Source organism: Oryctolagus cuniculus, chromosome 5 (assembly GCF_964237555.1).
Source record: "Oryctolagus cuniculus chromosome 5, mOryCun1.1, whole genome shotgun sequence".
Classification (NCBI taxonomy): Eukaryota; Metazoa; Chordata; class Mammalia; order Lagomorpha; family Leporidae; genus Oryctolagus; species Oryctolagus cuniculus.
Genome location: NC_091436.1, coordinates 54,451,832 through 54,478,231, shown reverse-complemented (window position 1 = coordinate 54,478,231; position 26,400 = coordinate 54,451,832). Strand labels below are relative to the sequence as shown.

General features: G+C 40.3%; 1 protein-coding gene across 4 annotated transcripts in view; it reads left to right on the top strand.

Moving 5' to 3' along the window:
• The window catches only part of RWDD1 (RWD domain containing 1), a 35,400-nt gene extending 9,745 nt beyond the window's left edge, over positions 1–25,655 (top strand). For 2 of the 4 annotated variants that reach the window (XM_008263401.4, XM_070073683.1), the window contains 6 exons: positions 156–221; positions 7,285–7,415; positions 17,126–17,269; positions 17,890–18,022; positions 18,871–18,933; positions 25,367–25,655. In XM_008263401.4, the coding sequence (XP_008261623.1) occupies positions 156–221; positions 7,285–7,415; positions 17,126–17,269; positions 17,890–18,022; positions 18,871–18,933; positions 25,367–25,488 (659 nt within the window). In that variant the 3' untranslated portion in view covers positions 25,489–25,655. Of the gene's footprint in view, positions 1–155; positions 222–7,284; positions 7,416–17,125; positions 17,270–17,889; positions 18,063–18,720; positions 18,934–19,243; positions 19,310–25,366 lie in introns of all 4 variants that reach the window. The other 2 variants (XM_051855397.2, XR_011388563.1) reach the window with 2 other exon arrangements.
• The last annotated feature ends 745 nt before the right edge of the window (positions 25,656–26,400 follow it).

Sequence of the window (26,400 nt, the reverse complement as noted above, 5' to 3'; positions counted from 1 at the left end):
GCCATGTGTTTCACAACTGGCCCTCAGTTGTGAAAATGAAAATACAGAGTAGGGACCAGTGTCAAGGACTGAGTAGTGATAATTTGCTGATAAGGAAAAGCATCTGCCTTAGGAAGCATGCTAACAATTTAACTCCTCTGTGTATTTTCTTGCAGTGTTATCAGAAAAGCCACCCAGCTTCACCATTACTGTGACATCTGAGGCAGGAGAGAATGATGAAAGTAAGTGTTATAAAAAATACTTGTGGTTTTTCTCAGTTTCTCTCTCAGGAATTTTATTCATTGTGCAGCCATTGTTAGTCCTAACTGCTTGTATGGAAGTGCTAAGATGGTCTTAGGGCTCTACTATAAGTGATGTGTGCTTCTAGTCAGTATTTATTGCATAAATGTGATTCCTAGAGAAATGGAGTGGAATCAGTGAGATAGCGTATGTCACAATAAACTAACTTTTGAAAAGTGAAGCAGAAACAATAACCAGGGCAGCAGGAGAAAAAAAAGTAGATTTTTATCCAAAACATGACTTGCATGCAAACTCATTTCAATAGTTGTATAAAGTATTCCATGGCTGTTTTTGTCTTTGGATATTTCGGTTGTTTACTCAATATTTGCTGTAATAAATGAGGCTGTATATATGCTTTTCTCTGTTTCTTTAAAGTGAACATTCTGTTGTTATTTCAATATATGTATATATAAAACCAGATAAAACTGTTCTCCAGCTGTAGAACCATTAAATATAAAATTGAAATAAAGCAGCTATGAAGTCAATACATTGAAATTAAATAAATTAAATAAATTAAATTTGACAGATGTTTGGGAGTGATGGTGTCTGAAGCCAATTTCCATCTTCCATTCACTTAGTTAATATTGTTTATAAGTTGTCAACTTAAAAGATTTTTTTTTTCCCTATTAGGCTAGTGAACCAAAATTCTGTCAGGAATAGTCAGTAATAGCTAATTATAATGTTTTTACTTAATAACTCTGAATCTGTCTTGTATAGAAATGAGTTGAAAATGAAGTTGGTGTTTATATTACTGAAATCTCACCTAAAGATATTAGACACTGAGTTATTTATTACTGAGTTGATAACCAGTATGCTGTTGCAGATATCTAAACTTTTCTCTATGGGATTAAAACACAAAATAAATCTTTTACTGACTGCTCTTCACACTATTTAAAACTCCCGTTGTAAAGAAGCCTGTGACATCATTCTGGCTTCATATAATGCCATTAAGGGTGTTGTAATCCTGTAGCAGTATTCATTGATAAAATAATCCTGAATGTAATTTTCTTTAGATTTACTGAAATGAAAAATAAGGAATTTCTAGAAAGGGATTCCAAATTCTGAATAGCAGGTCCATTGGTGTAATGGCATAATATATCTGTAAAGTAGTGCTATATAGGCCATCAGCCCCATTTGAAAATATTTTTTTTTTAAAGATTTATTTATTTATTTGAAAGTCAGATTACACAGAGAGAGGAGAGGCAGAGAGAGAGAGAGAAGTCTTCCATCTGCTGGTTCACTCCCCAATTGGCCACAATGTCCGGAGCTGCGCTGATCTGAAGCCAGGAGCCAGAAGTTTCCTCCCGGTCTCCCACACAGGTGCAGGGACCCGAGGACTTGGGCCATCCTCCGCTGTTTTCCCAGGCCATAGCAGAGAACTGGATTAGAAGTGGAGCAGCTAGGACTTCAACCGGCGCCCATATGGGATGCTGGCACTGCAGGCGGTGGCATTACCCGCTACGTCACAAAACCGGCCCCTGAAAGTATTTTTAAAATTATTTCTTTGAGAGATTTCTAGACTGTACTGTTTTTTATTTGAAAACTTCATTTTAATGAACCAACTAGTAGGAAAGCAGACAAAGGTAATTAGTTTATAATTTTTAAAGGAGGCATTATAAATGATTATTAAAAATGAGTCTTGGGGCTGGTGTGGCAGGTAAAGCCGTTGTCTACTTTGCCAGTATCCCGTACAAGCACCAGTTCGAATCCTGGCTACTTCACTTCCAATCTAGCTTCCTGCAAATATGCCTGAGAGAACAGCAGAGGATGCCCAGGTTCTTGGGCCCCTGCACCCATGTGGGAGACCTGGAAGAAGCTCCAGGCCTTTGGCTTTGAGCTGGCTCCTCCTTGGCTGTTGTGGCCATTTTAGGAGTGAACTGGCCGATGGAGGCTCTCTGTTTCTTCCTGTTTCTGTAACTCCTTCAAATAAATAATTTAACATATATGGGGCAGGTACTGTGGCATAGGTTAAGCTGCCACTTAGGATACCTGCATCCCATATTGGAACACTGGTTCCAATGCTGGTTAGGGTCACTGGAACTCTGCTTTCCCATCTAGCGCCCTGCTACTGTGCTCGAGAAGCAGTGAATGATGACTAAGTACTTGAGTTCTTGCCCCCATCTTGGGAGAGCCTAATGGAGCTTCTGGCTCATGGCTTCAGACTGGCCCAGCCCTGACTATTGCAGCTGTTTGAGGAGTGAATCATCTGATGGAAGAACTCTGTCTTCATCTCTGTTTCTCTTCTGTCTGTGTGTTCTCTGCCTTTCAAATAATTGTATAATGTTTATATAATCTGGATTAAAATGTAGAAAGAAAGATACTTTGAAATATGTTTTCAGAAATGCTTTTAAGATATGTTAAGTAAAGTGTACTATAATGGTAACAGATTTCTTCCTATTGATGGGATTGTTTGAGATTTTATTTTTTCCTTTATTATATTTCTGAATTTTCTACAATGAATGTATAGTGCTTATGGTAAAACCAGTAAGTTTTTTTAAGATAACCTTGCTTTTTAAAATGATGAAACATATTTTTTATTATTTATTTATTTTAAAGATTTATTTATTTTACTTGAAAGAGTTACACAGAGAGAGAAGGAGAGGCAGAGAGAGAGGTCCTGCATCTGCTGGTTCACTCCCCAATTGACTGCAATGGTTGGAGCTGCGCCAATCCAAAGCCAGGAGCCAGGAGCTTCTTCCGGGCCTCCCACGTGGGTGCAGGGGCCCAAGGGCTTAAGCCATTTTCCATTGCTTTCCCAGGCCATAGCAGAGAGCTGGATCGGAAGTGGAGCAGCCAGGACACGAACCAGCGCCCATATGGGATGCCAGCACTGCAGGTGGCGGCTTTACCTGCTACGCTACAGCGCTGGCCCCAAAATGTATTTTTTAAAGATTTATTTATTTGAAAGGCAGAGTTAAAGGGAGAATCAGAGACAGAGAGAGTGAGAAAGAGAAAGAGAGAGAGAGAGAGAAATTGTCTATCTGCTGGTTTACTTCCCAAATGACTATAACAGCTAGAGCTGAGCCAGGCTGAAGCTAGGAGCCAGGAGCCCCATTCAGGTCTCCCACATCAGAGCAGGGACTATGTAATTGGGCCATCCTTCGCTGCCCTCCCAGGCATATCACCAGAGACCTGGATTGGAAGTAGAGCAACTAAAACCTGAACCAGTGCCCACGTAGGATGCTGACTTCACAGACTGAGGCTTAACTGCTGTGCCACGATGCCAGCTCCAGTTAAATGCATTTTAATATACTTGTATGGTGAAATTCAACTCGGAGCTATTTAAACTATATGTTAAAGAATGTTCTCAGGATATAGTGCGCATGAAACAAATTCAATTGACGAGGCCCACATTATGGTGTAATGGGTGAGGCTGCAGCCTGTCATGCGAGCATGCCATATGGGTGCTATCTCATATGGCTGCTCCACTTCTGATGCAGCTCTCTGCTCATGGCCTGGGTGTTTGGACCTCTGCAACCTACATGGGAGACCTGGATGAAGCACATGGCTCCTGGCTTTGGCCTGGCCTAGTGTGATAGTCATTGCAGCCATCAGGGGAGTGAACCAGCAGATTGAAGATTCTGCTCTCTCTCTCTTTCTCTTTCAAAATAAATAAATTAATTAAAAAAATTCCATTGACACATTAGCAGAAAAAACTAATATGCCAGTAATGGTGCTGAACTTTACTTTGTTTTTTTGTGGTAGGAACATTTAATATCTACTCTTCTGGCAGTTTTTTTATGTATATACATATTAAAATTAACTATAGTCACTATGCTATATAATGGATTTCCAGAGTTTATTCGTCCTGTTTGAAACTTTGCATCATATAACCAACTTCTTCCCCGTGGTGTCAGTTTTTTTAAATTTTTTTTTTATTTTTGACAGGCAGAGTTAGACAGTGAGAGGGAGAGACAGAGAGAAAGGTCTTTCTTCCGTTGGTTCACCAACCCCAAATGGCTGCTACGGCCAGCGCGCTGTGCTGATCCGAAGCCAGGAGCCAGGTGCTTCTCCTGGTCTCCCATACGAGTGCAGGGCCCAAGCACCTGGGCCATCCTCCACTGCCTTCCCGGGTCACAGCAGAGAGCTGGACTGGAAGAGGAGCAACCGGGACAGAATCCGGTGCCCCAACTGGGACTAGAACCTGGAGTACTGGCGCTGCAGGTGGAGGATTAGCCTAGTGAGCCATGGCGCCGGCCATTGGTGTCAATTTTAAGATCTCTTTCATTTATAATTTTTATTTACAAATATTTTAGTCTTCTCGGTTTTTTTTTTTAGTCTATAGTTAAGTGTCATCAATTTTATCTGTTTTTCTAGTCTATTCCATTTATTTCTGCTCTGATCATTATAATTTCTTTCCTTTGATTTTATGCTAAGTTCTTAAATTTCTTTTAAAATTTTTATTTATTTATTTGAAAGGCAGAGTGACAGAGAGAGAGAGAGAGAGAGAGAAGGCAAGACAGGTACAGAAGGCTTCTATCTGCTGGTTTACAACACAAATGGCTGCAGCATTCAGGGGTGCCCAGGCTGAAACCATGAGCCAGGTGCTCCACCTGATTCTTCCTCCTGGGTGACAGCGTCAGGTTCTTGGGCCATCATCTGCTGCTTTTCCACATGTATTAGTGTGAAGCTGGATTGGAAGTGGAGCAGCTGGGGGTCCCAACTGGCTCTCCGTATGGGGTGGTATAATCACATGTGGTGGCTAAACCCACTGTGCAACTCTGTTCTCCACCTTTTTTAGTTCCTTAAGATATGCTTTAGTTCCTTGAGATATAGTTAGGTGGTTTATTTATTTTTTCTTTTTTTTTTAAAGTGGGTATTTATTTTTATAACCTTCCTCTTAGAATTGCTTTTGCTGCAACCCACAAGATTTATTTATTTGAAAGGCAGAGTTACAGAGAGAGAGGAACAGAGACAGAGAAAGAGACCTTCCATCTGCTGTTTCACTCCCCAGATGGCCACAACGGCTTGGATTGGGCTGGGAGCCTGGAACTCCATCTGGGTTTCCACATGGGTGGCAGGAATCCAAATTCGTGGGCCATCTTTCCCTGCTTTCCCAGGCACATTAGCAGGGAGTTGGGTCAGAAGTGGAGCAGCTGGGACTCGAATTGCTGCTCACATGGGATGCTGGCATCATCACAGGTGGCAGTTTAACCCGCTGCACCACAATTCCAGCCCCAACCCACAGGTTTTGATATGGTATATTGCCATTTTCATTTGTCTCAAGATATTTTTTGATTTTTCTCAATTTTTTCTTTGACATTGATTGTTTAGGGACTAGCAACTGGGGCCTGAGAAATGGAGAAATACTGGCCAAAGAGTCCCTATGTTCAGTTAAGTGGCATGAGTAATTTTGGAGACTTTATGTATAGTGTGCTGACTATAGTTAATAATATTTTATACTGGAAATTTGCTAAGAGAGGTGAGTTTTTACTTCACACACAGAATTGTAACTATGTGACGTGATAGTTAATTAGCTTGATTGTGGTAATTTCACAAATGTATATAAAAACATCATGTTGTTTACTTAAATATATATGATTTTTACTTGTCAAGTATACCTCAAGAAAACTGGGAAAAATAATTAAAAAGAAAAACTTATTATTCTAGCAATAAAATTAGAATAATAACGGAAGAAAGAAAAATGCCAGAAGGCATAGAGTTTTTTACTGACCCTAACACTCAATCTTTTACATTGATTAACTCATAAAATCCTTTGTAGATATCATGAATGAAGATAAAAACAAAATATAGGGACTAGGGTTTGGCACAGCAGTTAAATGAACTGCTGTGGGAATATTAAAAAAGCACTTCTTACACATGAAATACATTTATCACTTAGTGGTATTTTATCACACTGCATGACTGAGAATTACAGGATGTATAAAAGCCACTCTATTTATTTATTTTCAAAGATGACCCCAGATTATGTGACTTTTTTTGAATATCTTTTTTTAAAAAGATTTATTTTATTTATTTGAAAGACAGAGAGAGAGGTAGAGACAGAGAGAGAGAGGTGTTCCATTCACTGCTTCACTCCCGAAATGGCTGCAGTGGCCAGAGCTGGGCTGATCCAAAGCCAGGAGCCAGGAGCTTCTTCCAGGTCTCCCACATGGGTGCAGGGGCACTGCTCTCCCAGGTGCACCAGCAGGGAGCTAGATTGGAAGTGGAGCGGCCAGGACTTGAACCGGTGCCCGTATGGGACACCAATGCTTCAGGCTGGGACTTTAACCCCGCTGTGCCACAGCCCCAGCCCCGGCAGCCACTCTCTTTAAAATCTCTCCCCACGATAAACAAAAGGACCTGAATATAACACATTTAAAAAATGCTACTGTAGTCTCCTTTTCAAGCTTCTACCAGAGCCAGTTCCTGGTGGCAGGAAAAAAAAAAATCTAACTGTAGCCATGGAAACTGTATTAATATCTGCACAGTGCCAATAGGGCATTGCTGGCTATTGGTTAGATGACATGATTTTGAACTGGACAGTTTTATGGTTATCTTGTAAACCTTTAACCTGATTGATCTATACTTTCTTACTTATTCTTTTGGCCTATGCCGGTTTACAGATTTGACACTGCTTAGGAGAGAAATTCTCATGGGCACATTAATGCGGGGTATCTCTCTGCAGTCCAGCCCACTGAGTTCTCAGTTCTACCAGTCAGTTTGTGACTGAATGGTCATGCTACACATTTTCTGTTAAAACTTACTAGGGTTGGGTGTTTGGTGCAGTGGTTAAGATGCTGCTTGAGATGCTCACATCCCGTGTCGGAGTCTCTGGGTTTGAATCCTGGCTCTTTTCCCAATTCTAGTGCCTGCTAGGACATATCCTGGAAGATAACGGGTATCCCTTTGTGATATATATTGTTTATATTAGTGATTATCTAGCCGATCTCTTAGTAACCTTAGTTTTGCCACTATTCATGGACACGTTGTAAATTAATTACTGCTTCAACAGCTTCTGTATTTTTAAGATATTCACCTCAAACTTTTATTCTCGTCTTTCAGCTGTCCAGACTACCCTCAAGTTTACATACAGTGAAAAATACCCAGATGAAACTCCTCTTTATGAAATATTCTCCCAGGAAAATCTAGAAGATAATGATGTATCAGACATTTTAAAATTATTAGCATTACAGGTAAGGAAATAACAGTTTTATATTTTATGGTGATGTTATTTATTGAGCTTGAATTCTATAAGTTGGTTTCAAGAGTTAAAAATGCTGTTAAAAATGTGTACATTGAGGCTGGTGCCGTGGCTCACTTGGTTAATCCTCTGCCTGCGGTGCAGCATCCCATATGGGGGCCGGGTTCTAGTCCTGGTTGCTCCTCTTCCAGTCCAGCTCTCTGCTGTGGCCCAGGAAGGCAGTGGAGAATGACCCAGGTGACTGGGTGCCTGCACCCACGTGGGAGGCCAGGAAGAAGCACCTGGCTCCTGGCTTTGGATCGGCGTAGCTCCAGCCGTGGCGGCCATTTGGGGACTGAACCAATGGAAGGAAGACCTTTCTCTCTGTCTCTCTCTCATTGTCCACTCTGTCAAAAAAAAAAGAAAAAAAAAGATTTATTTTATTTATTTGAAAGATAGAGTTACAGAGAGAGGTAGAGACAGAGAGAGAGGTCTTCCATCCGCTGGTTCATTCTCCAGATGACCGCAACGTCTGGAGCTGTGCCAATCTGAAGCCAGGAGCCAGGAGCCAGGAGCTTCCTCCCAGTCTCCCATTGGGCCGTCTTCTATTGCTTTCCCAGGCCATAGCAGAGAGCTGGACTGGAAGAGGAGCAGCCGGGACACGAACTGGTGCCCATATGGGATGCCGGCGCTTCAGGCCAGGACTTTAACCTGCTGCACCACAGTGCTGGCCCCAGGCCGTTAGATACTTTATATAGTTTTGGTTTGGTTCTTAGATTGGTCCCATGTGTAGCTAAAAATTTCAACTTTTTTTTAAACAAATATTTATTTATTTATTTGAGAGGCAGAGTTAAGGAGAGGGAGGGAGAGACAGAGAGGTCCTTCATCCACTGGTTCATGCTTCAAATGGCTGCAATGGCTGGAGCTGTGCTGAGCCGAAGCTAGGATCTAGAAACTCCCTCTGGGTCTCCCATGTGGGTGCAGTTGCCGAAGCACTTGGACCATCTTCCACTGCCTTCCTAGGCCATGAGTAGGGAGCTGGATCAGAAGTGGAGCAGCTGGGACTCAAACTGGCGCCCACATGATGCTGTCACTGCAGGCAGATATTTTAAACTTCTACTACGCCACAGTGCTGGGCCCCAAAATTCCAGCTTATTTTTTTTTTAATTTATTTTATTTATTTGAAAGCGTTACAGAGAGGGGTAGAGATGGAGAAAGAGGTCTTCATCCACTGGTTCACTCCCCAGATGGCCGCAACGGCTGAAGCTGTGCCGATCCGAAGCCAGGAGCCAGGAGCTTCTTCTGGGTCTCCCACATGGGTGCAGGAGGGGCCCAAGGACTTGGGCCATCTTTTACTGCTATCCCAGGCCATAGAAGAGAGCAGGAGTGGAAGAGGAGCAGCCAGGACTAGAACTGGTGCCCATATGGGATGCTAGCACTTCAGGCCAGAGCTTTAACCTGCTGCACCACAGCTCTGGCCCCAAAATTCCAACTTTTAATAAAATTAAAACTCTCACACATTCTGATCTGTTATAGGCTAGTTGCTTATAATTTGGGAAAAGAATTGGTGATTGGTGTTTTTCTTTTTCCCTAAGCTTACAAACAGCGCTAATAGTTTAGGAGACCTCCAAGAGGGGAGGTTACGTGGTATTAAAAGTAGATACTGGCTGGCGCCGCGGCTCACTAGGCTAATCCTCTGCCTGCGGTGCTGGCACACCGGGTTCTAGTCCCGGTCGGGGCGCTGGATTCTGTCCCGGTTGCCCCTCTTCCAGGCCAGCTCTCTGCTGTGGCCCGGGAGTGCAGTGGAGGATGGCCCAAGTACTTGGGCCCTGCACCCCATGGGAGACCAGGATAAGTACCTGGTTCCTGTTATTGGATCAGCACGGTGTGTCAGCCGCAGCCCGCTGGCTACGACGGCCATTGGAGGGTGAACCAACGGCAAAGGAAGACCTTTCTCTCTGTCTCTCTCTCTCACTGTCCACTCTGCCTGTCAAAAAAAAAAAAAAAAAAAAAAAAAAAGTGGATACTGGCCAGTGCCGTGGCTCACTTGACTAATCCTCTGCCTGCGGCGCTGGTACTCTGGGTTCTAGTCCTGGTTGGGGTGCCGAATTCTGTCCCAGTTGCTCCTCTTCCAGTCCAGCTCTCTGCTGTGGCCCGGGAAGGCGGTGGAGGATGGCCCAGGTGCTTGGGTCCTGCACCCGCATGGGAGACCAGAAGGAAGCACCTGGCTCCTGGCTTCGGATCGGTGCAGTGCGCCGGCCATGGCAGCCATTTGGGGGGTGAACCAATGGAAAAAGGAAGACCTTTCTCTCTCTCTCTCTCTAATTCTGCCTGTCCAAAAAAACAAAACAAAACAAAACAAAAAAAACAAAAAGTAGATACCATAAAGTTCTTATTTGACTAGTTCTGTTGTAGAAGAAACTAACCACAATTTAGGCTTGGCAGATATTTGGTAAAGAGTTATGAGTTCTTGAGAATAGAGAGTAGGAAATGCAAATAAAATCCTTACTCTACTATCTTAAAATCAAAAGTCTAAGTTCTGTTTGTTTACTTTAAAGAGAGAGGGCAGTAAGCATAACCTCCATCTCTACCTTAGGTATGTCTTGTATATTCTAAGGACCAATGTCTCGGAATGCTGATGTTATCAAAATATCTGGAGCTATTAAAGAACAGAGAGTGAAAGAAGATATAACACACAGGAATCTTTGCTGACCCTGTGTCCTTTCACTTTGTTACCCAACATGAAATTGCATAATTCTGACATCATTTGGCTTAATTTCTTTACTTTAAAACACTGCAGAGAACCTAGGATAATTATGCTATTTTTTTTTAACATTGATTTGGCCACATAGTAGGTAAATTATTCATTCCATTTTGAGTGAATTTTTCATGTGTTTGATATTTTATTTGTGCTAAAACTCTTTCCTTTCAAAAGGCCGTTTTGATTGCTAAGAAATTGCCTGGCATCACATATATTGAGGAAAATTTGTACATTTTCTCGAAAAGTAATTGTATTAATTTTTGGTTATCAAAAATTTTATATTTTAAGAACTCAGAAAGTATTGTATTAGCTTTTTATTTTGTTACAACAAAATAGTTGAGTCAACTAACTTTATAAAGGCGGTTTAGTGACAGCTGTCTTGCTGAAAGAATTCTGTGGTGGCTCACATAGCAGGAGGAAACATGCATGTCTGTGTTTGTAAGGACTATTATAAACCCACTAGGATTTAATCTTAGGGGCTCAACCCTAATGACCCAATCCAGTTACCTCACAAAGGCCTTACCTCCAAACACCATAACTGAATTAAGTTCCTGTTCCGTTGTATCATTAGCATAAAATTTTGAGGACCAAACCTTTAAGACCAGGCTTTTTGCAGGTCCATGTCTTCCACACCTAGTTAGAACATTCTTTTCATATAAGAGAGGGAAGAGATATACAATTTGGGACATGCTCAAGCTGACTTGCCCCAAACGGTAGAGTTAGAAACATACCAGGAGATTCGAATTCAATCCCATCAAGGTGGCATGTACCAATGCCATCTCACTAGTCCAAGTGATCAATTTCAGTTCACAATTGATCATAATGATAGGACTAAGAGTCAAAGGGATCACATAAGCAAGACTAGTGTCTGCGAATACTAACTGATAGAATCAAAAATGGAGAGAACGATCCAACATGGGAAGCGAGATACACAGCAGACCCATAGAATGGCGGATGTCCTAAACAGCACTCTGGCCTCAGAATCAGCCCTTAAGGCATTCGGATATGGCTGAAAAGCCCATGAGAGTATTTCAGGCGTGGAAAGCCAAGACACTCTGGCAAAAAACAAAACAAAACAAACAAACAAACAAACAAAAAAAACAAACACACACAAAACCTAAATGAAAGATCTCTGTGAGTGAGATCCCAGTGGAAAGAACAGGTCATCAAAGAAGGAGGTACCTTTCTCTGCAGGGAGGAGAGAACTTCCACTTTGACTAAGACCCTGTCGGAGTAAGATTGAAGTCGGTGAACTCAAGAGGCTTCCATAGCCTTGGCAACTCATGATACGAGCATAGGGAGATTACTGATGCCATAAACAAGAGTGTCAATTTGTTAAGTCAGCAACAGGAGTCACTGTGCACTTACTCCTCATGTAGGATCTCTGTCCTTAATGTGCTGTACATTGTGATTTAATGCTATAACTAGTACTGAAACAGTATTTTTCACTTTGTGTTTCTATGTGGGTGCAAACTGTTGAAACCTTTACTTAATATATGCTAAACTGATCTTCTGTATATAAAGAGAATCGAAAATGAATCTTGATGTGAATGGAAGGGGAGAGGGAGCAGTAGGTAAAGGGGAGGGTTGCGGGTGGGAGGGAAGTTGTGGGGGGGGCACACTGGCTCTGTGCCATCATTTTTGATAACTGCTTACCATTTTGTTGTATTTATATGTAATTACAATTTTATAAAGTAACTTTATTTATTTTTGCCTGATTCAGTATTCTTTCAACATTCTCATACAGGTTGAGTTTCTTTTTCTCAAAATGGTTGGGACCAGAAGTGTTTCAGATTTCAGATTTTTTTAGACTTTGGAATATCTGCGCATGATGAGATATTTTGGGGATGGGACCCATGTCTAAACATGAAATTTATCTATGCTTCATATACATTTTATATGCACAGCCTGATGATAATTTTATACAATATTTATAGTGCACCTGTGTTTTGAATGAGACCTGTCACATGAGGTCATTTGTGGAATTTTCCACCTGTGGCATTATGTGATGCTCAAAAAGTTTCAGATTTTGGAGAATTTGGGATTTCAAATTGTTAGATTAGGATGCTAACCCCAGGTATTATTGTTTTTATTATTTGTAATATTAGAACAGATGTACAATTCAAATATTTGTTGAATAAATTGAATTATGCATCAAGGTACTAGTCAGGTGTTTTCCAAAAGTAAGATTGTGGGTCCTGGCATAGTAGGGTAAGCCTTTACCTGCAGCACCGGCATCCCAAGCAGGCACTGGTCTGAGACCTGGATGTTCCATTTCCAATCTAGCTGCCTGCTAATGGCCTGGGAAAGCAGTGGAGGATGGCTCAGGAGCCCCTGCACCCACGTGGAAGACCTAGAGGGAGTTCCTGGCTCCTGGCTTTGACTCAGCCGAGCTCCAGCTGTTGTGGCCTTTTGGGGAGAGAACTGTAGATGGAAGATCTCTCTTTCTGTCTCTCCCTCTATCTGTAACTCTGCCTATCAAATAAGTAAATAAATATTCAAAAGTAAGGTTGCTGGACTAAGGGCTCTGCATACTTGAAAATTTCATATATATTACTAAAGTGACCTTGAAAATGGTTGTGAATTCACAATTTCACCGTAGCTATTGAAGTAAAACTAGATATTCATTTGCTAAAGCTAGATATTTTCATTTAGGGAAAAAAAGATGACAAAATGAAAATGGTATATAGTTATAATTTATATTTCTTTGAACACTAGGGATATGGAACTTTTGGACTTCTGAGTTGTCTAATTTCCATATGAATAATTATTTTTATACTTTCCTTGAGGATATTTAACTTTTATGAAGTAAAAGTTTTCTTATTTGAATGTGTTGAGCATTAGATTGACTACTGAAGATAGACACCATCCCTGGTCTCAGAGGTTTTATACTCTGGATTGGAAAATTGGAAATCATTATTCTGTGTGAAAAATGGTATAACAGGTGAAGTACAGAGTTGTATGGGTGGACACAGACTTGAAGCACTGGAGAAGCTTTGGGAGGAGTATGAGACCCATAGAAAGAGTGTGGTAGACAATAAAGGAATAAAGGATGCAGGAGAGTTTTCAGGGAACAAGCTTGTTAAAGGGTGTTAAGAGAGGGAGGAGAGTGGGGTGGGGGTTGGTGAGAAAATATAGATGGGGGGAGAGAGAGAAAGAGGAGGGGGGGGGTCTTCCATCTGGTTATTCACTCTCCAAATGGCTGCAATGGCTGGAACTAGGATGATCTGAAGCCAGGAACCTGGAGCTTCTCCCTGGTCTCTCATGTCAGTGAAGGGACCCAAGCACTTGGGACATCATCTACTGCTTTCCCAGGCCATAGCAGAGAGCTGGCTCGGAAGATAGCAGCCAGGATTTGAACTGGCACCATAAGGGATGCTGGCACTGCAGGTGGTGGCTTTACCTGCTGTACCACAGCGCTGGCCCTGATTCATAGGTTTCAAGAGGACCAGTTAGGAGTTTCTTGAGCTGGGATAGACTGGGATAATAACAGTGTTGATAAGGAATAGTGGGCCGATTTAATGATGTTTAAGAGGCAATGATTGAACTTATGTGAGATAGAGATGTTCAGACTAGGTAGATAGTATGGTGATTAGCTGAGTTTGAGAACCCAGGGATGGATTTTACAGAGTTGCTAGTTTCAGTGTTGAGGTGATTGTGGAACATTATATCATCATCCAATGTGTAGCTTTAAAAAATGGGTTTGGCATTCAAGAGAGGTTTGTTCAGTCATATATTGAAGATTTTTAGCAGGAAGATATCACTGAAAAGCCGCACCGAGGACGATTACAGGGGATAGCTTGAAGCCTTGTGCTTGTGGAAAGCCTAGGGAGCAAAATACCCATTAAAATGCTGCTGAGGCCAGCCCTGTCAATAAATACTGGATAATTCTGAGACTGAGAGTTTGGCGAGTATTGTTTGAATTTTTTGTGTGTTGGTTTTTTTTTTCTTAATCTTATATATATATGTATTCATATAATATATAACATGTGCACATCATAATACAATGCATATATATACATATAAAACACATATATGCATACATAACACAGATAAGAGTACTTCAAAATGTTTGCAGCAAATGAGAATAAAAAATATGTTCATTTTTGTACAAAAATTTTTGAAATTTATGTATAATATTTCATAAAATGCACTTTCCATAAACTATTTGAAGACCCATCATGTGTGTGTGTGTCTCTGTGTGTATTCCTATGTGATTGTGGCTTATATTATATATACAATGACATAGTTTCACTTTTTAGTCTCACATCTGGTATCTCAGGTCATTTTTAACTTGGCATACTTTATCCAAAACTGCTTACTCATATCAGTGCCAAGAAACTTACTCCTCTAATCTAATGTGTCTCTTTTTTTTTTTTTTAACATTCAACAATAGTTTTAGTATCATTCAATGAAATTTAAAAGCAGATTTTTCCCCTTTCCAATATTTTCCATTTACAAACTTAATTTTTAATGAGTATTTCCAAATAAATAGTTTGATGGTTTTACATAAACAAGTGTTAGGACTTGCATGTTTGCCCTCTTTTACCAGTTTTTTTTTAACTTTTATTTAATGAATATCAATTTCCAAAGTACAGAATATGGATTACAATGGCTTCCCCCCCATAACGTCCCTCCAACCCACAACCCTCCCCTTATCCACTCCCTCTCCCCTTCCATTCACATCAAGATTCATTTTCGATTCTCTTTATATACAGAAGATCAGTTTAGCATACATTAAGTAAAGATTTCAACAGTTTGCTCCCACACAGAAACATAAAGTGAAAAATACTGTTTGAGTACTAGTTATAGCATTAAATCTCAATGTACAGCACACTAAGGACAAAGCCAGTCCCAAAGGGACAAATACCATATGTTCTCCCTGATTGGCGACAACTAACTGAGCACCAAAGGGGAAACTTGTTGAAGTGAAATGGACATTGTGAGAAACAGTGACTTGATCAGCTCTTGTCCTGACGGTTGATGTACAATGTAGTACTTTATCCATTTTAGTATTTTTCTTTGTTCTAGTACCATTGGTTGAACTCTGTAATTAACACACAATTGTTCTTAGGTGTTTAAATTTTAACTGAAAAGTGATCCCTGTTAGGAATTTGGAAAACATCATGTTGAGTGAAATAAGCCAATCCCAAAGGGACAAATACCACTTGTTCTCCTTGATAGGTGACAACTAACTGAGCACCAAAAAGGAAACCTGTTAAAGTGAAATGAACACTATGAGAAACGGTGACTTGATCAGCCCTCACCCTGACTGTTGATGAGCAGCTTAATATGTTATCCCTCTTAGTATTTTTTTTGTTTGTTCTACTTAATACTTTTGGTTGAATACTGTAATCAATACACAATTCTTCTTAAGTGCTGAAACTTGACTGAAAAGTGACCGATGATAACTATAAGAGTGGGAATAAGAGAGGGAAGAGATGTGCAATTCGGGACATTCTCAAGCTGGACTTGCCTCAAACGGTGGAGTTAGAAACATACCAGGGGATTCCAATTCAATCCCATTGAGGTGGCATGTACCAATGCCATCTCACTAGTCCCAGTGATCAATTTCTGTTCACAATTGATCGTAATGATAGGACTAAGAACCAAAGGGATCACATAAACAAGACTAGTGTCTGCAAATACTAGCTGATAGAATCAAAAAGGGAGAGAATGATCCAACATGGGAAGTGAGGTACACAGCAGACCCATAGAATGGCCGATGTCCTAACCGCACTCTGGCCTCATAATCAGCCCTTAAGGCATGCGGATCCGGCTGAAATGCCCATGAGAGTATTTCAGGCGTGTAAAGCCAAGACACTCTAGGGGAAAAAAAACACCTAAATGAAAGATCTCCGTGAGTGAGATCCCAGTGGAAAGAACGGGTCATCAAAGAAGGAGGTACCTTTCTCTGAAGGGAGGAGAGAACTTCCACTTTGACCATGGCCTTGTCTAAATATGATCAGAGTTGGTGAACTCAGGGGGCTTCCATAGCCTTGGCAGCTCATGACAAGAGCCTAGGGTGATTACTGATGCCATCAACAAGAGTGTCAATTTGTTAAGTCAACAACAGGAGTCACTGTGCACTTACTCCTCATGTAGGATCTTTGTTTTTTGGTTTTTATCTCATTGAACTTCTGTCTTGTTTCTATGGAGAATAAATGTCGAGTTGTATCTCTTTCGTGAGTTGGAGGCGCTGCTCGTCTTGGTTTTAAACCATAGTCAGTCTAAGATAAAGGTAAATATAAATTACAGACATGCCCGGACCAGTGTTGTGGTGCAGTGGTTTAAGCTGCTGCCTAAGAGGCCAGCATCCGTATGAGCACAAGTTCAAGTCCTGGCTGCTCCATTTCCAATTCTGTCTGCTAACGTGCCTGGGAAAGCAAGAAACATACCTCAAGTGTTTGGGCCCCTGCACCCCATGTGGGAAACCCAGATGGCATTTTGGACTGGCCCATGCCACTGGGGCCATGAACCAGTGGGTGAAAGATTCTCTCTCTGTAGCTCTGCCTTTCAAATAAATAAATAAATCCTTTAAAAAAAAATTGAAAGTACCCACATTGGTTGTTATTATTATAGACTTAGAGAATTACTCTGGCCTCAAAATTCAGGTAATTTTTAAAATGCTCAAAAAGGACTAAAATAATGAAAACATTCTGAAGGAATGACGTTATTAATTTACTATAGAAAAATGCTTTCTGAATTTACCTGTATTTATGATTCTTAAACAATTTATTGAAATATTTTTTGTTAGATATAGCAAATTACATAAGATCATTTATATATAAATACAGATACACTCTCTATAAGTGATCATTTGTCCAGCTGCATGAGCATATGTTATAACTGAATTAGTGATCATGTTATAAATGTTTGGAATTCCTTAGAAGCCTTCTTTTCCATTGGTTAGTTTTTGTTTTTCTAAGAAGTGTGTCATCATTTTTGTTGTTGTTATATAGGCTGAAGAAAATCTTGGTATGGTGATGATCTTTACTCTAGTGACAGCTGTGCAAGAAAAATTAAATGAAATAGTAGATCAGATAAAAACTAGAAGAGAGGAAGAAAAGAAACAAAAGGAAAAAGAAGCTGAAGAAGCTGAAAAGGTATATTGAAAAGCTTTGTTTGCTTTCATTATTCTTGATAGGTGTTGGTTCTTTATGGGTTTTGTTCTTTGCAATTTCAGTAATTTTTTTGGAAATCAGAAAAATGAATAAAAGTAAGTTAGAGGCATGACTTCAGCAATGAGTGATAGTTATCAGAAGGTTTGTAAATCTCATGCAGTTATATCAAGAATTGAAAATGCTTTTACCTATAGTATAGTGTTCAGAATTATAATGTCCCTACCACAATAATTTAAAGTTACTAAATACAAAGAGAATCACAAATTCTGAAACAAAGTGGAAAAGTTATGATTTTCGATGATGTGAATTCAAACTGTAATACTAATAGCAGCAACTTTCTTTTTAGTGATGAATAACTGGTGAAAGCAGTGAATATTGAGTAGTCTGGTTTTTGTAATAAGAATAAAAGACAGAAGTTTCTGGAATAAGTAACTGAGACTACGAGAGTAGCCAGTGCAGGCAGAAGTTCATTTAAGTATTTCAAAATTTAAACTATTTTTTTTTTATGTTTCTCTTGTACGTGGTTGTATTTGTTTGGAAGATATAAGTAGACTTTACTTGTTAAAGTAAGTATGGTGACATGTCTTTTTTTATTTTCTAAGCAATTATTCCATGGCACACCTGTTACAATTGAGAATTTCTTAAGTTGGAAGGCCAAGTTTGATGCAGAACTCTTGGAAATTAAAAAGAAACGAATGAAAGAAGAAGAACAAGCAGGAAAAAATAAATTAAGTGGTATGGCCCATTCTGCATTTCATTCTCTACAAACGCTCCTGTATCATTTCTTATGTAGCAAGAGGGTCATTGGACAGATTTCTTTTCTTTTTTTTTTGACAGGCAGAGTGGATAGTGAGAGAGAGAGAAAGGTCTTCCTTTTGCCATTGGTTCACCCTCCAATGACCGCCACGGCTGGCGTGCTGCGGCTGGCGCGCTGCGGCCGGCGCACCGCGCTGATCCGAAGCCAGGAGCCAGGTGCCTCTCCTGGTCTCCCATGGGGTGCAGGGCCCAAGCACGTGGGCCATCCTCCACTGCCTTCCCGGGCCACAGCAGAGAGCTGGCCTGGAAAAGGGGCGACCGGGATAGAATCCGGCGCCCCGACCGGGACTAGAACCCGGTGTGCCGGCGCCGCTAGGTGGAGGATTAGTCTAGTGAGCCGCGGCGCCGGCCAGGACAGATTTCTGTAAAAATAATACATGTAGACATCTAGGACCAAAAGACAAAACATGATAATATTTCTTCACACATAGTTAATGATTGATTTTTATGGCTTTTTGAAATTAAATATTTAATTGCTAGCTCCTGAGATGCAGACATTTAGGATCACAAGCCTTAGAAGTGGTAGAGGCAACTAATGTGTTTTTTCTAGGACTGTAAGGCAGACTATGTTTTCATTTGTTCCATTTTAATGCAAAGACATTTTACATGCCTCCTAGCTACCAAATGAATTCATAAATGCATTGCAATTCAAAGAAAAAAGTGGGTACTCCATCTTCTTTTCTTGGATAACTGTTTTTTTAAAGAGTTGTGGGGAAGATGAAGGAATAACTATGCCATTCAAATTAAAGATGACTTATTTCTTATAGGGAAACAGCTGTTTGAAACAGATCATAATCTTGACACATCTGATATCCAGTTCTTGGAGGATGGTAAGATAATATTAGATTTCCACATGTATATAATGTGCTGCCTTTAATTTTAAACCAGGAAAATTTGAGTGGTAACTATGTAATTAAAAATTTTTCCTTCCAAGGCTGTTAAGAAATACATTTTGAAGGTTAAATCCAAATCATTGATCCATTTGTATATTTGAACTGAATGTTTTTTATTTATGTGTTTGAAAGTTTTCTGGTAACATAGCAGTATCAAAGATAGCAACACAGAGACAACTGTGGTCCCACCAGCCCCTAACAACCAGTAAACTGAGCTACTGTGACTCAGGAGTCCTCTCGTCTTCAGATTTTTCATATCGCAAATCGATGGAAGCTGTTCTGTCATCTGTTCTGGAGCTGTTAGAGACTTCAGGTGTGGAACTCCTAGCCTTCTTCCTAACCCAGAATTTTACCTTTCTTGCTATTCTTGCTGGAGCATCTAGTCTCTTTTCTTTCCTTCTCCTTTTTCTTATAACCTTGATCCTCTTTTGCTCTTACATTTATCCATCATTCATCTATCCAAAACTATTTATTTATTTATTTTTTAAAAAGATTTATTTATTTATTTGAAAGGCAGAGTTACAGAGAAGCAGAGAGAAAAAGGTCTTCCATCTGCTGGTTCACTCCCCAGATGGTTACAACGGCCAGAGCTATGCTGATCTCAAGCCAGCAGCCAGGAGCTTTTTCCTGGTCTCCATGTGTGTACAGGGGCCCAAGGACTTGGGCCATCTTCCACTGCTTTCCTAGGTCATAGCAGAGAGCTGGATCAGAAGTGGAGCAGCCAGGACTTGAACCAGTGCCTATATGCAGAGTGGGGCTTTAACCTACTGCGCCACAGTGCCGGCCCCTCCACAACTATTTATTACATAGTCCTGGACACTGGGGTACAGCAGTGGACAGTGTAAATCAGTTCTCTGTCCTCATAGAGCTGACAGCTTACATGGGCTTGTTAAACTGGGCTCCCTACTTAGTCACACTTCTGGTAACACCCTAGTGTTAGGCACTTTATTAGCCTTCTGTTACATCCATCTGATCCTCTAATATTTGGCCTTTCAGCTTTGTTCTGGATTGCCTGAAGAATGTTAAGAAACGTGGTTGGTGTGGCCTACCACTAAATCATACTTCCTAATGTAAGTTAGGCCTTCATCAACAGTCAACAGTTTTTTTCAAAGATTTGTTTATTTGAAAGGCAGAGTGACAAAGAGTGAGAGGAAAGAGATCTTGCATCTACTGGTTCACTCCCTAAATGTCGCAACAGCCTGGCCAGACTGAAGTCAGGAACCTAAAACTCCATCATGGTCTCACATATGGGTGGCAGGGTACCAAGTACTTGGCCATCTTCTGCTGCTTTCCCAGGCAAATTAGCAGGGAGCTGGACCAGAAGCCGAGCAGGTAGGTCTCCATCTGTGCTCCGATTTTTGGATGCCAGCATCATAGGTAATCGGTTAAACCATTGTGGCACAATGCTGGCCCCCAACACTCAACAATTTTAAAAATCTGTTCTATAACATTCTTTGTAGCAGCTACTTCAAGATTTTTATACTCTCAAAGAAAAAAAAAAAGAGAGAGGCTGGCATTGTGGCACAGCAGGTTAAGCTGCTCCCTGCAGTGCTGGCATCCCATATGAGCACTGATTTGAGTCCTGACTTCTCAACTTTATTTATTTATTTTAAGGTCTTTAAAAATTTTGTTATACAGTTTCATGTATTTTTTTTAAGATTTTATTCAAGAGGTAGAGTTACAGACAGTGAGAGGGAGAGACAGAGAGAAAGGTCTTCCTTCTGCTGGTTCACTCCCCAAGTGACTGCAACGGCCGGAGCTGAGACAATTTGAAGCCAGGCATTTCTCCCAAGTCTCCTACATAGGTACAGGGGCCTGAGTTCTTGGGCCATCTTCTACTGCTTTTTCAGGCCATAGCAGAGAGCTGGATTGGAAGTGGAGAAGCCAGGACTAGAACTGATGCCCATATAGGATGCTGGCGCCCAGGTGGTAGATTAACCCACTGGACCACAGAGCTGGCCTCTCATGTATTTCATATATACAGATTTAGGAACATAGTGATACTTCCCTCCCCCCCATCCTCCTGCCCATGCTCCAACCCTGCCTCCTCCCTATCACATTTTCACTCTTAATTTTTTTATTTTTTAAATTTATTTCAGTTATACAAGTTTCATATATTTCATATATCCAGATTTAGGAACATAGTGGGATTTTCCCCACCATACTTCCACACCCCTACACTTAACCCCTCAACCCCCTTCCCTCTTGGATTCCCACTCTTAGTCTTTACCATGATGCAGTTTCAGTATACTTAATGAATCTTATAGTTAACCGTACTTTAAGTAATGGAGCTCAACAAATGGTATGAAGAAAAAGAAAACAGAACAAAGCTAAACAAAACACTGTTTCTCAGTGGAAGAGACAAGGGCTATAAATAATCATTGAATCTCAAGGTGTCTGTTTCAGCAAATATATTACATTTCAGATATTCTCTTTGTTACATCAGATCAGAGGAAACATGATACCTGTCTTTTTGAGATTGGCTTATTTCACTAAGTATAATGGATTCCAGCTGTGGCCATCTTGTTGTGAAAGACAGGATTTCACTTTTTTTTTTTTTTTTTTTTAACAGCTGAGTAGCACTCCAAAGTGTATATAGACCATAATTTCTTTATCCAGTTAACAGTTGATGGACATCTGGATTGGTTCCACATCTTTGCAACTGTGACTTGTGCTGCAGTGAACATTAGGGTACAGGTTACTCTTTCATATACTGATTTCTTTTGGTTTGATAAATTCCCAGGAGTGGGATGGCTGGATCATATGGTAGGTCTATATTCAGATTTCTGAGATATCTCCATATTGTCTTCCACGGTGGTTGCACCAATTTGCATTCCCACCAGCAGTAGATCAGGGTACCTTTTCCCAGCATTTTTGCCAGCATTTTTCATTTGATGATTTCAGTATGTGAGCCATTCTAACGGGAGTGAGGTGAAAACTTGTTGTGGTTTTGATTTCCATTTCCCTAATGGCTAATGATTCTGAGCATTTTCTCAAGTGTCTTTTGGCATTGGAATTTCCTGTCATGAAAAATGCCTATTTAAGTTTTTTGCCCATTTCTTCACTGGATCGTTTGTTTTGTTGTTAATTTCTTTGTTAAGATTTTTTTTTTTTATTTGAAAGAGTTACAGACAGTGAGAGGAAGAGACGGAGAGAAAGCTCTTCCATCTGCTGGTTCACCCCCCAAATGGCCACAACGGCTGGAGCTGCACCCATCTGAAGCCAGGAGCCAGGAGCTTCTTCCAGGTCTCCCATGTGGGTGCAGGGGCCCAATGACTTGGGCCATCTTCCGCTGCTTTCCCAGGCTGTAGTAGAGAGCCAGATGGGAAGAGGAGCAGCCGGGACTAGAACTGGCGCCCATATGGGATGCTGGTGCTGCAGGTGGAGGATTAACATACACAGCGCTGGCCCCTGTTAATTTCTTGAATTCTTTATATACTCTGGACATTAACCCTTTATTAGTTGCATAGTTTGCAAATATTTTCTCCCATTCTATCAGTTGTCTCTTCATTTTGCTGAGTGTTTCTTATGCAGTGCAGAAGCTTCTCAGCTTGAAGTAATCCCATTTGTCAATTTTGGCTATGATTGCCTGTGCTTTTGGGTCTTTTCCAAGAAGTCTTTGCCTATGCCAATGTCTTGTAAAGTTTTCCCTATGTTCTGTAATCACTTGGTGGTGTCAGGTCATAGATTTAGATATTCGATCCTTATTGAGTGGGTTTTTGTATTAGGTGTAAGGTAAAGGACTAGTTTCATACTTCTGCCTGTGGAGATCAGTTTTTTCAGCACCATTTGTTAAAGAGACTGTCCTTGCTCCATGGGTTGATTTTATTTAGTTCCTTTATCAAAGATAAGTTGGCTGTAGATGCATGGACTAATTTCTGGAATCTGGAGTTTCTGTCTGTTCAGTTGGTCTACAAGTCTGTTTTTGTGCCAGTACCAGGCTGTTTTGATTTTAACTGCCCTGTAGTATGTCTTAAAATCAGGTATTATGATGTCCCCGGCTTTGTTTTTATTGTGTAAGATTGCTTTCCATATGAATTTCACCATAGTTTTCCCTAGTTCTGGGCTGTTCAACTTCTGATCCAGCTTCCTGCTAATTTGCCTTGGAAAGCAGCAGGAGATGGCTCAAGTACTTGTGCCCCTGAACCCACATGGTAGATCTGGAAGAAGCTTCTGGCTCCTGGCTATATGACCTGGCCTAGCCCATGGCATTATGCCATTTCAGGGGTGAACCGGCAGATGGAGGATATTTTTCTCTGTCTATCCTTCTCCCTCTCTATAACTCTTACTTTCCAAATAAATAAATAAAATTAAAAAAAGAAAAAAGTCTCTGGGATTAAACATGACAATAGGTCTGCTCTGATTTCATCATCATTTAAAAAAAATCATCTATTATTTTTCACTTTATGTTTCTGTGTGGGAGCAAACTGTTGAAATCCATACTTAATGTATACTAAGCTGATCTTCTGTATATTAAGATAATCGAAAATGAATCTTGATGTGAATGGAAGGGGAGAGGGAGTAGGAAAGGGGAGGGTTGTGGGTGGGAAGGACGGTATGGGGGGGAAGCCATTGTAATCCATAAGTCGTACTTTGGAAATTTATATTCATTAAATAAAAGTTAAAAAAAAAAGAAAAAAAAAAGAAAAAAGTCTAAAGCAGTCCTCTGCAATGATACCTTCTTTTATCCCTTCTCTCACTGTAGGAGCTTGTTTTACCTCCTCTGTTGCTGGAAAGTTCTGGCTCCAAAAAGCTTTTTCTCATTCCATATTGAACTTGAAAACTTTCAGTATTTTTCAATCTTTTTTTTTTTTAAGATTTATTTATTTATTTACTTGAGAGGTAGAATTACAGACAGATAGAGGGAGAGAGAGGGAGAGAAGTCTTCCATCCACTGGTTCATTCCCCAAATGCCACAATGGCCGGAGCTGGGCCGATCTGAAGCCAGGAACCAGGAACTACTTCTGGGTCTCCCATGAGGGTTCAGGGGCCCAAGCACTTGAGCCATCTTTTACTGCTTTCCCAGGCTGTCAGCAGGGAGCTGGATCGGAAGAGAAACAGTTGGGACTCGAACTGGCACCCATATGGGATTCTGGCACTGCAGGTGGATGCTTTGCCCACTATGCCACAGTGCTGGTCCCTTTCAGTCATTCTTGACTGTTCCCTTTCTAATGGATCAAGTATTGTTTCATATCAATAAGTTTCCAAAGGCTGCCTGCTGATTTTGACTCTGAAAATTCTGTTCAACAGTTTTATTTCCAGTTCTGAAGGTTTTTATAATTTTCACTTGGACTTTGTGGTAGCCTCTTAAATAATTTCTCTTCTCTTTTTCCTCCTGTTGCCCTTACCTGTTCCATAGTCACTGCCTTTCAGGTGGTATTTTCAAAATCCATGTTTAATCATAACATTTCTCTCCTTAAAATCCAGTGATGATTTCTACTGCTTAGTGAGAAAGGTTAACTGACTCTCTTTTTCAATGTGGCCTTCATCCTTATTGTCTTCCCGTCATTCAGTGAGTTAACATTTCTCTCTTTTTGCATAAACTTCTATGTGGAATTTGTGTTTCACCATTTTCTTCTTAGAGGATTCAAATGTGTCATGAAAATCTTTCAGGCTTAGTCTTCTTTGTGAAGCCATCACTAACTCAACAAGACAGAGATAGTTATTCATTTGCCTGGATTTAGCAAATTGTGTTTTATTACTAAACTGTTTGGAGGCACATGAAGCAAGATTTATTCCTTTTATATTTTCACTGAGTTGAATGTCAATGGGCTAGAGTCTGAGAGGGAAGGAAGATAACAATTATGGTGATTTACACTATCCTACTTTTAGCTACTTCAGACAGATTGAAGAGTGAAGATGTTTAATGCAGAGACTGGTTATTGCTTCCCATAGGGCTTAAACATTTGGAATCTTGGAAAGGCATATTATTGATTACAAAGGGAACTGGATAAGCATGAAGGTAAAATTAATGAATTAAAGCATATTTGAGTTTTAACAGGGTGCATCTGCCATATTAAAAGAGAGAACACCTGATACAGGTCCCAAAGTCAGTGATAATTTGTCATGGATAACCAGGACAACTGTAGTGTCATTGTCTTCACCATGTATCAGATGCCACATATGAATCCTAATAGGCCTCTTTTTAATAACTGATTTTTAAATCATAAACTGGAAGAATGATGTTGCTCTGAAAAGGTCAGCCTCTGCTGACTGATACAGATCATTGTTGGTGTGATTGCAGTGGTAGTTTGGGATTTTATCACTCATACCTCGAATGCACATTTGAAAGTTTATTTTTGGTACTGCCAGTGAGCTATTTCTTTCATTCCTGAACATAAGAATGAAGATAATTTTTGCTTTTTTGCAGCTGGCAACAATGTGGAAGTAGATGAGTCTTTGTTCCAGGAAATGGATGACTTGGAGCTGGAGGATGATGATGATGATCCAGACTACAATCCTGCTGACCCAGGAAGTGACTCAACCGATTAATGGACTATCCCCTACTGCAGAGAGGCTTGACTGCCACAGCATCTGTGGCTTAGCTGAGAGGGTTTTGATTTTCCTTTCTTTTTTTCTAAGAAAAAATAATTTTCAGGAGAATATTCTTCTGATAGCTTTCATCATTGAACTTAATAAACTGACCTTAAAATTTCAAATGTAAAATCTTCAATTCCTCTTATTAATGAGCACAAGGTTCCATATTTAAAATCATTTAGTGTTGGGGAGGGATCATGCCTCTAACACCATGCATGAAATAGGCTGCCACTGTGAATTGGATTAACTTGGAATTTCCATTCTGGAGACACAAGAATGTTTTTGGATTCCATATGTTATCATTCATATAAGTATTAGAAGACGGGAGTGAAAAGAGCATTAAACCTTCTGGATTCTAGCCTCCAGACACAATAAATTTAAGTCTTAATAAAAGCAGAAGCTCATATTATAATCAGGAATAAAAGATTTCAGTCCTATAATAGTGTTTGAATCAAAATCATTTGTAGAGATTTTAAAAGATGTACATTCAGGCTCCTCTCAGGTAAGGTTTGTGAACACTGAGCTGTAATCAGAATTTTAAAACAACAAAATCTTCTTCCTATTTTATAGGTAATTCTGATGTACATTCCTGATTAACAACCCCTGTCCCGCAAGTATAAAGTCTATATATTTTGATGTTTTCCCCATCTCTAACTGGTCTGGTAGGGTCTGAATTATTGGAGTTGTACATTGTCTACAAGGGAAATACACATCTACATCCATGCACTTTTATGAGGCCTTCTTATAATTTGAAGAGATTGACTTGGGTGCTCCAGTGAGGAGAGCGAGGCTTCATGCAAGTTATCCAGTCACTGCTGTTTTGCTTTTATTTTATTTTTTAAAGATTTATTTATTTCTTTGAAAGGC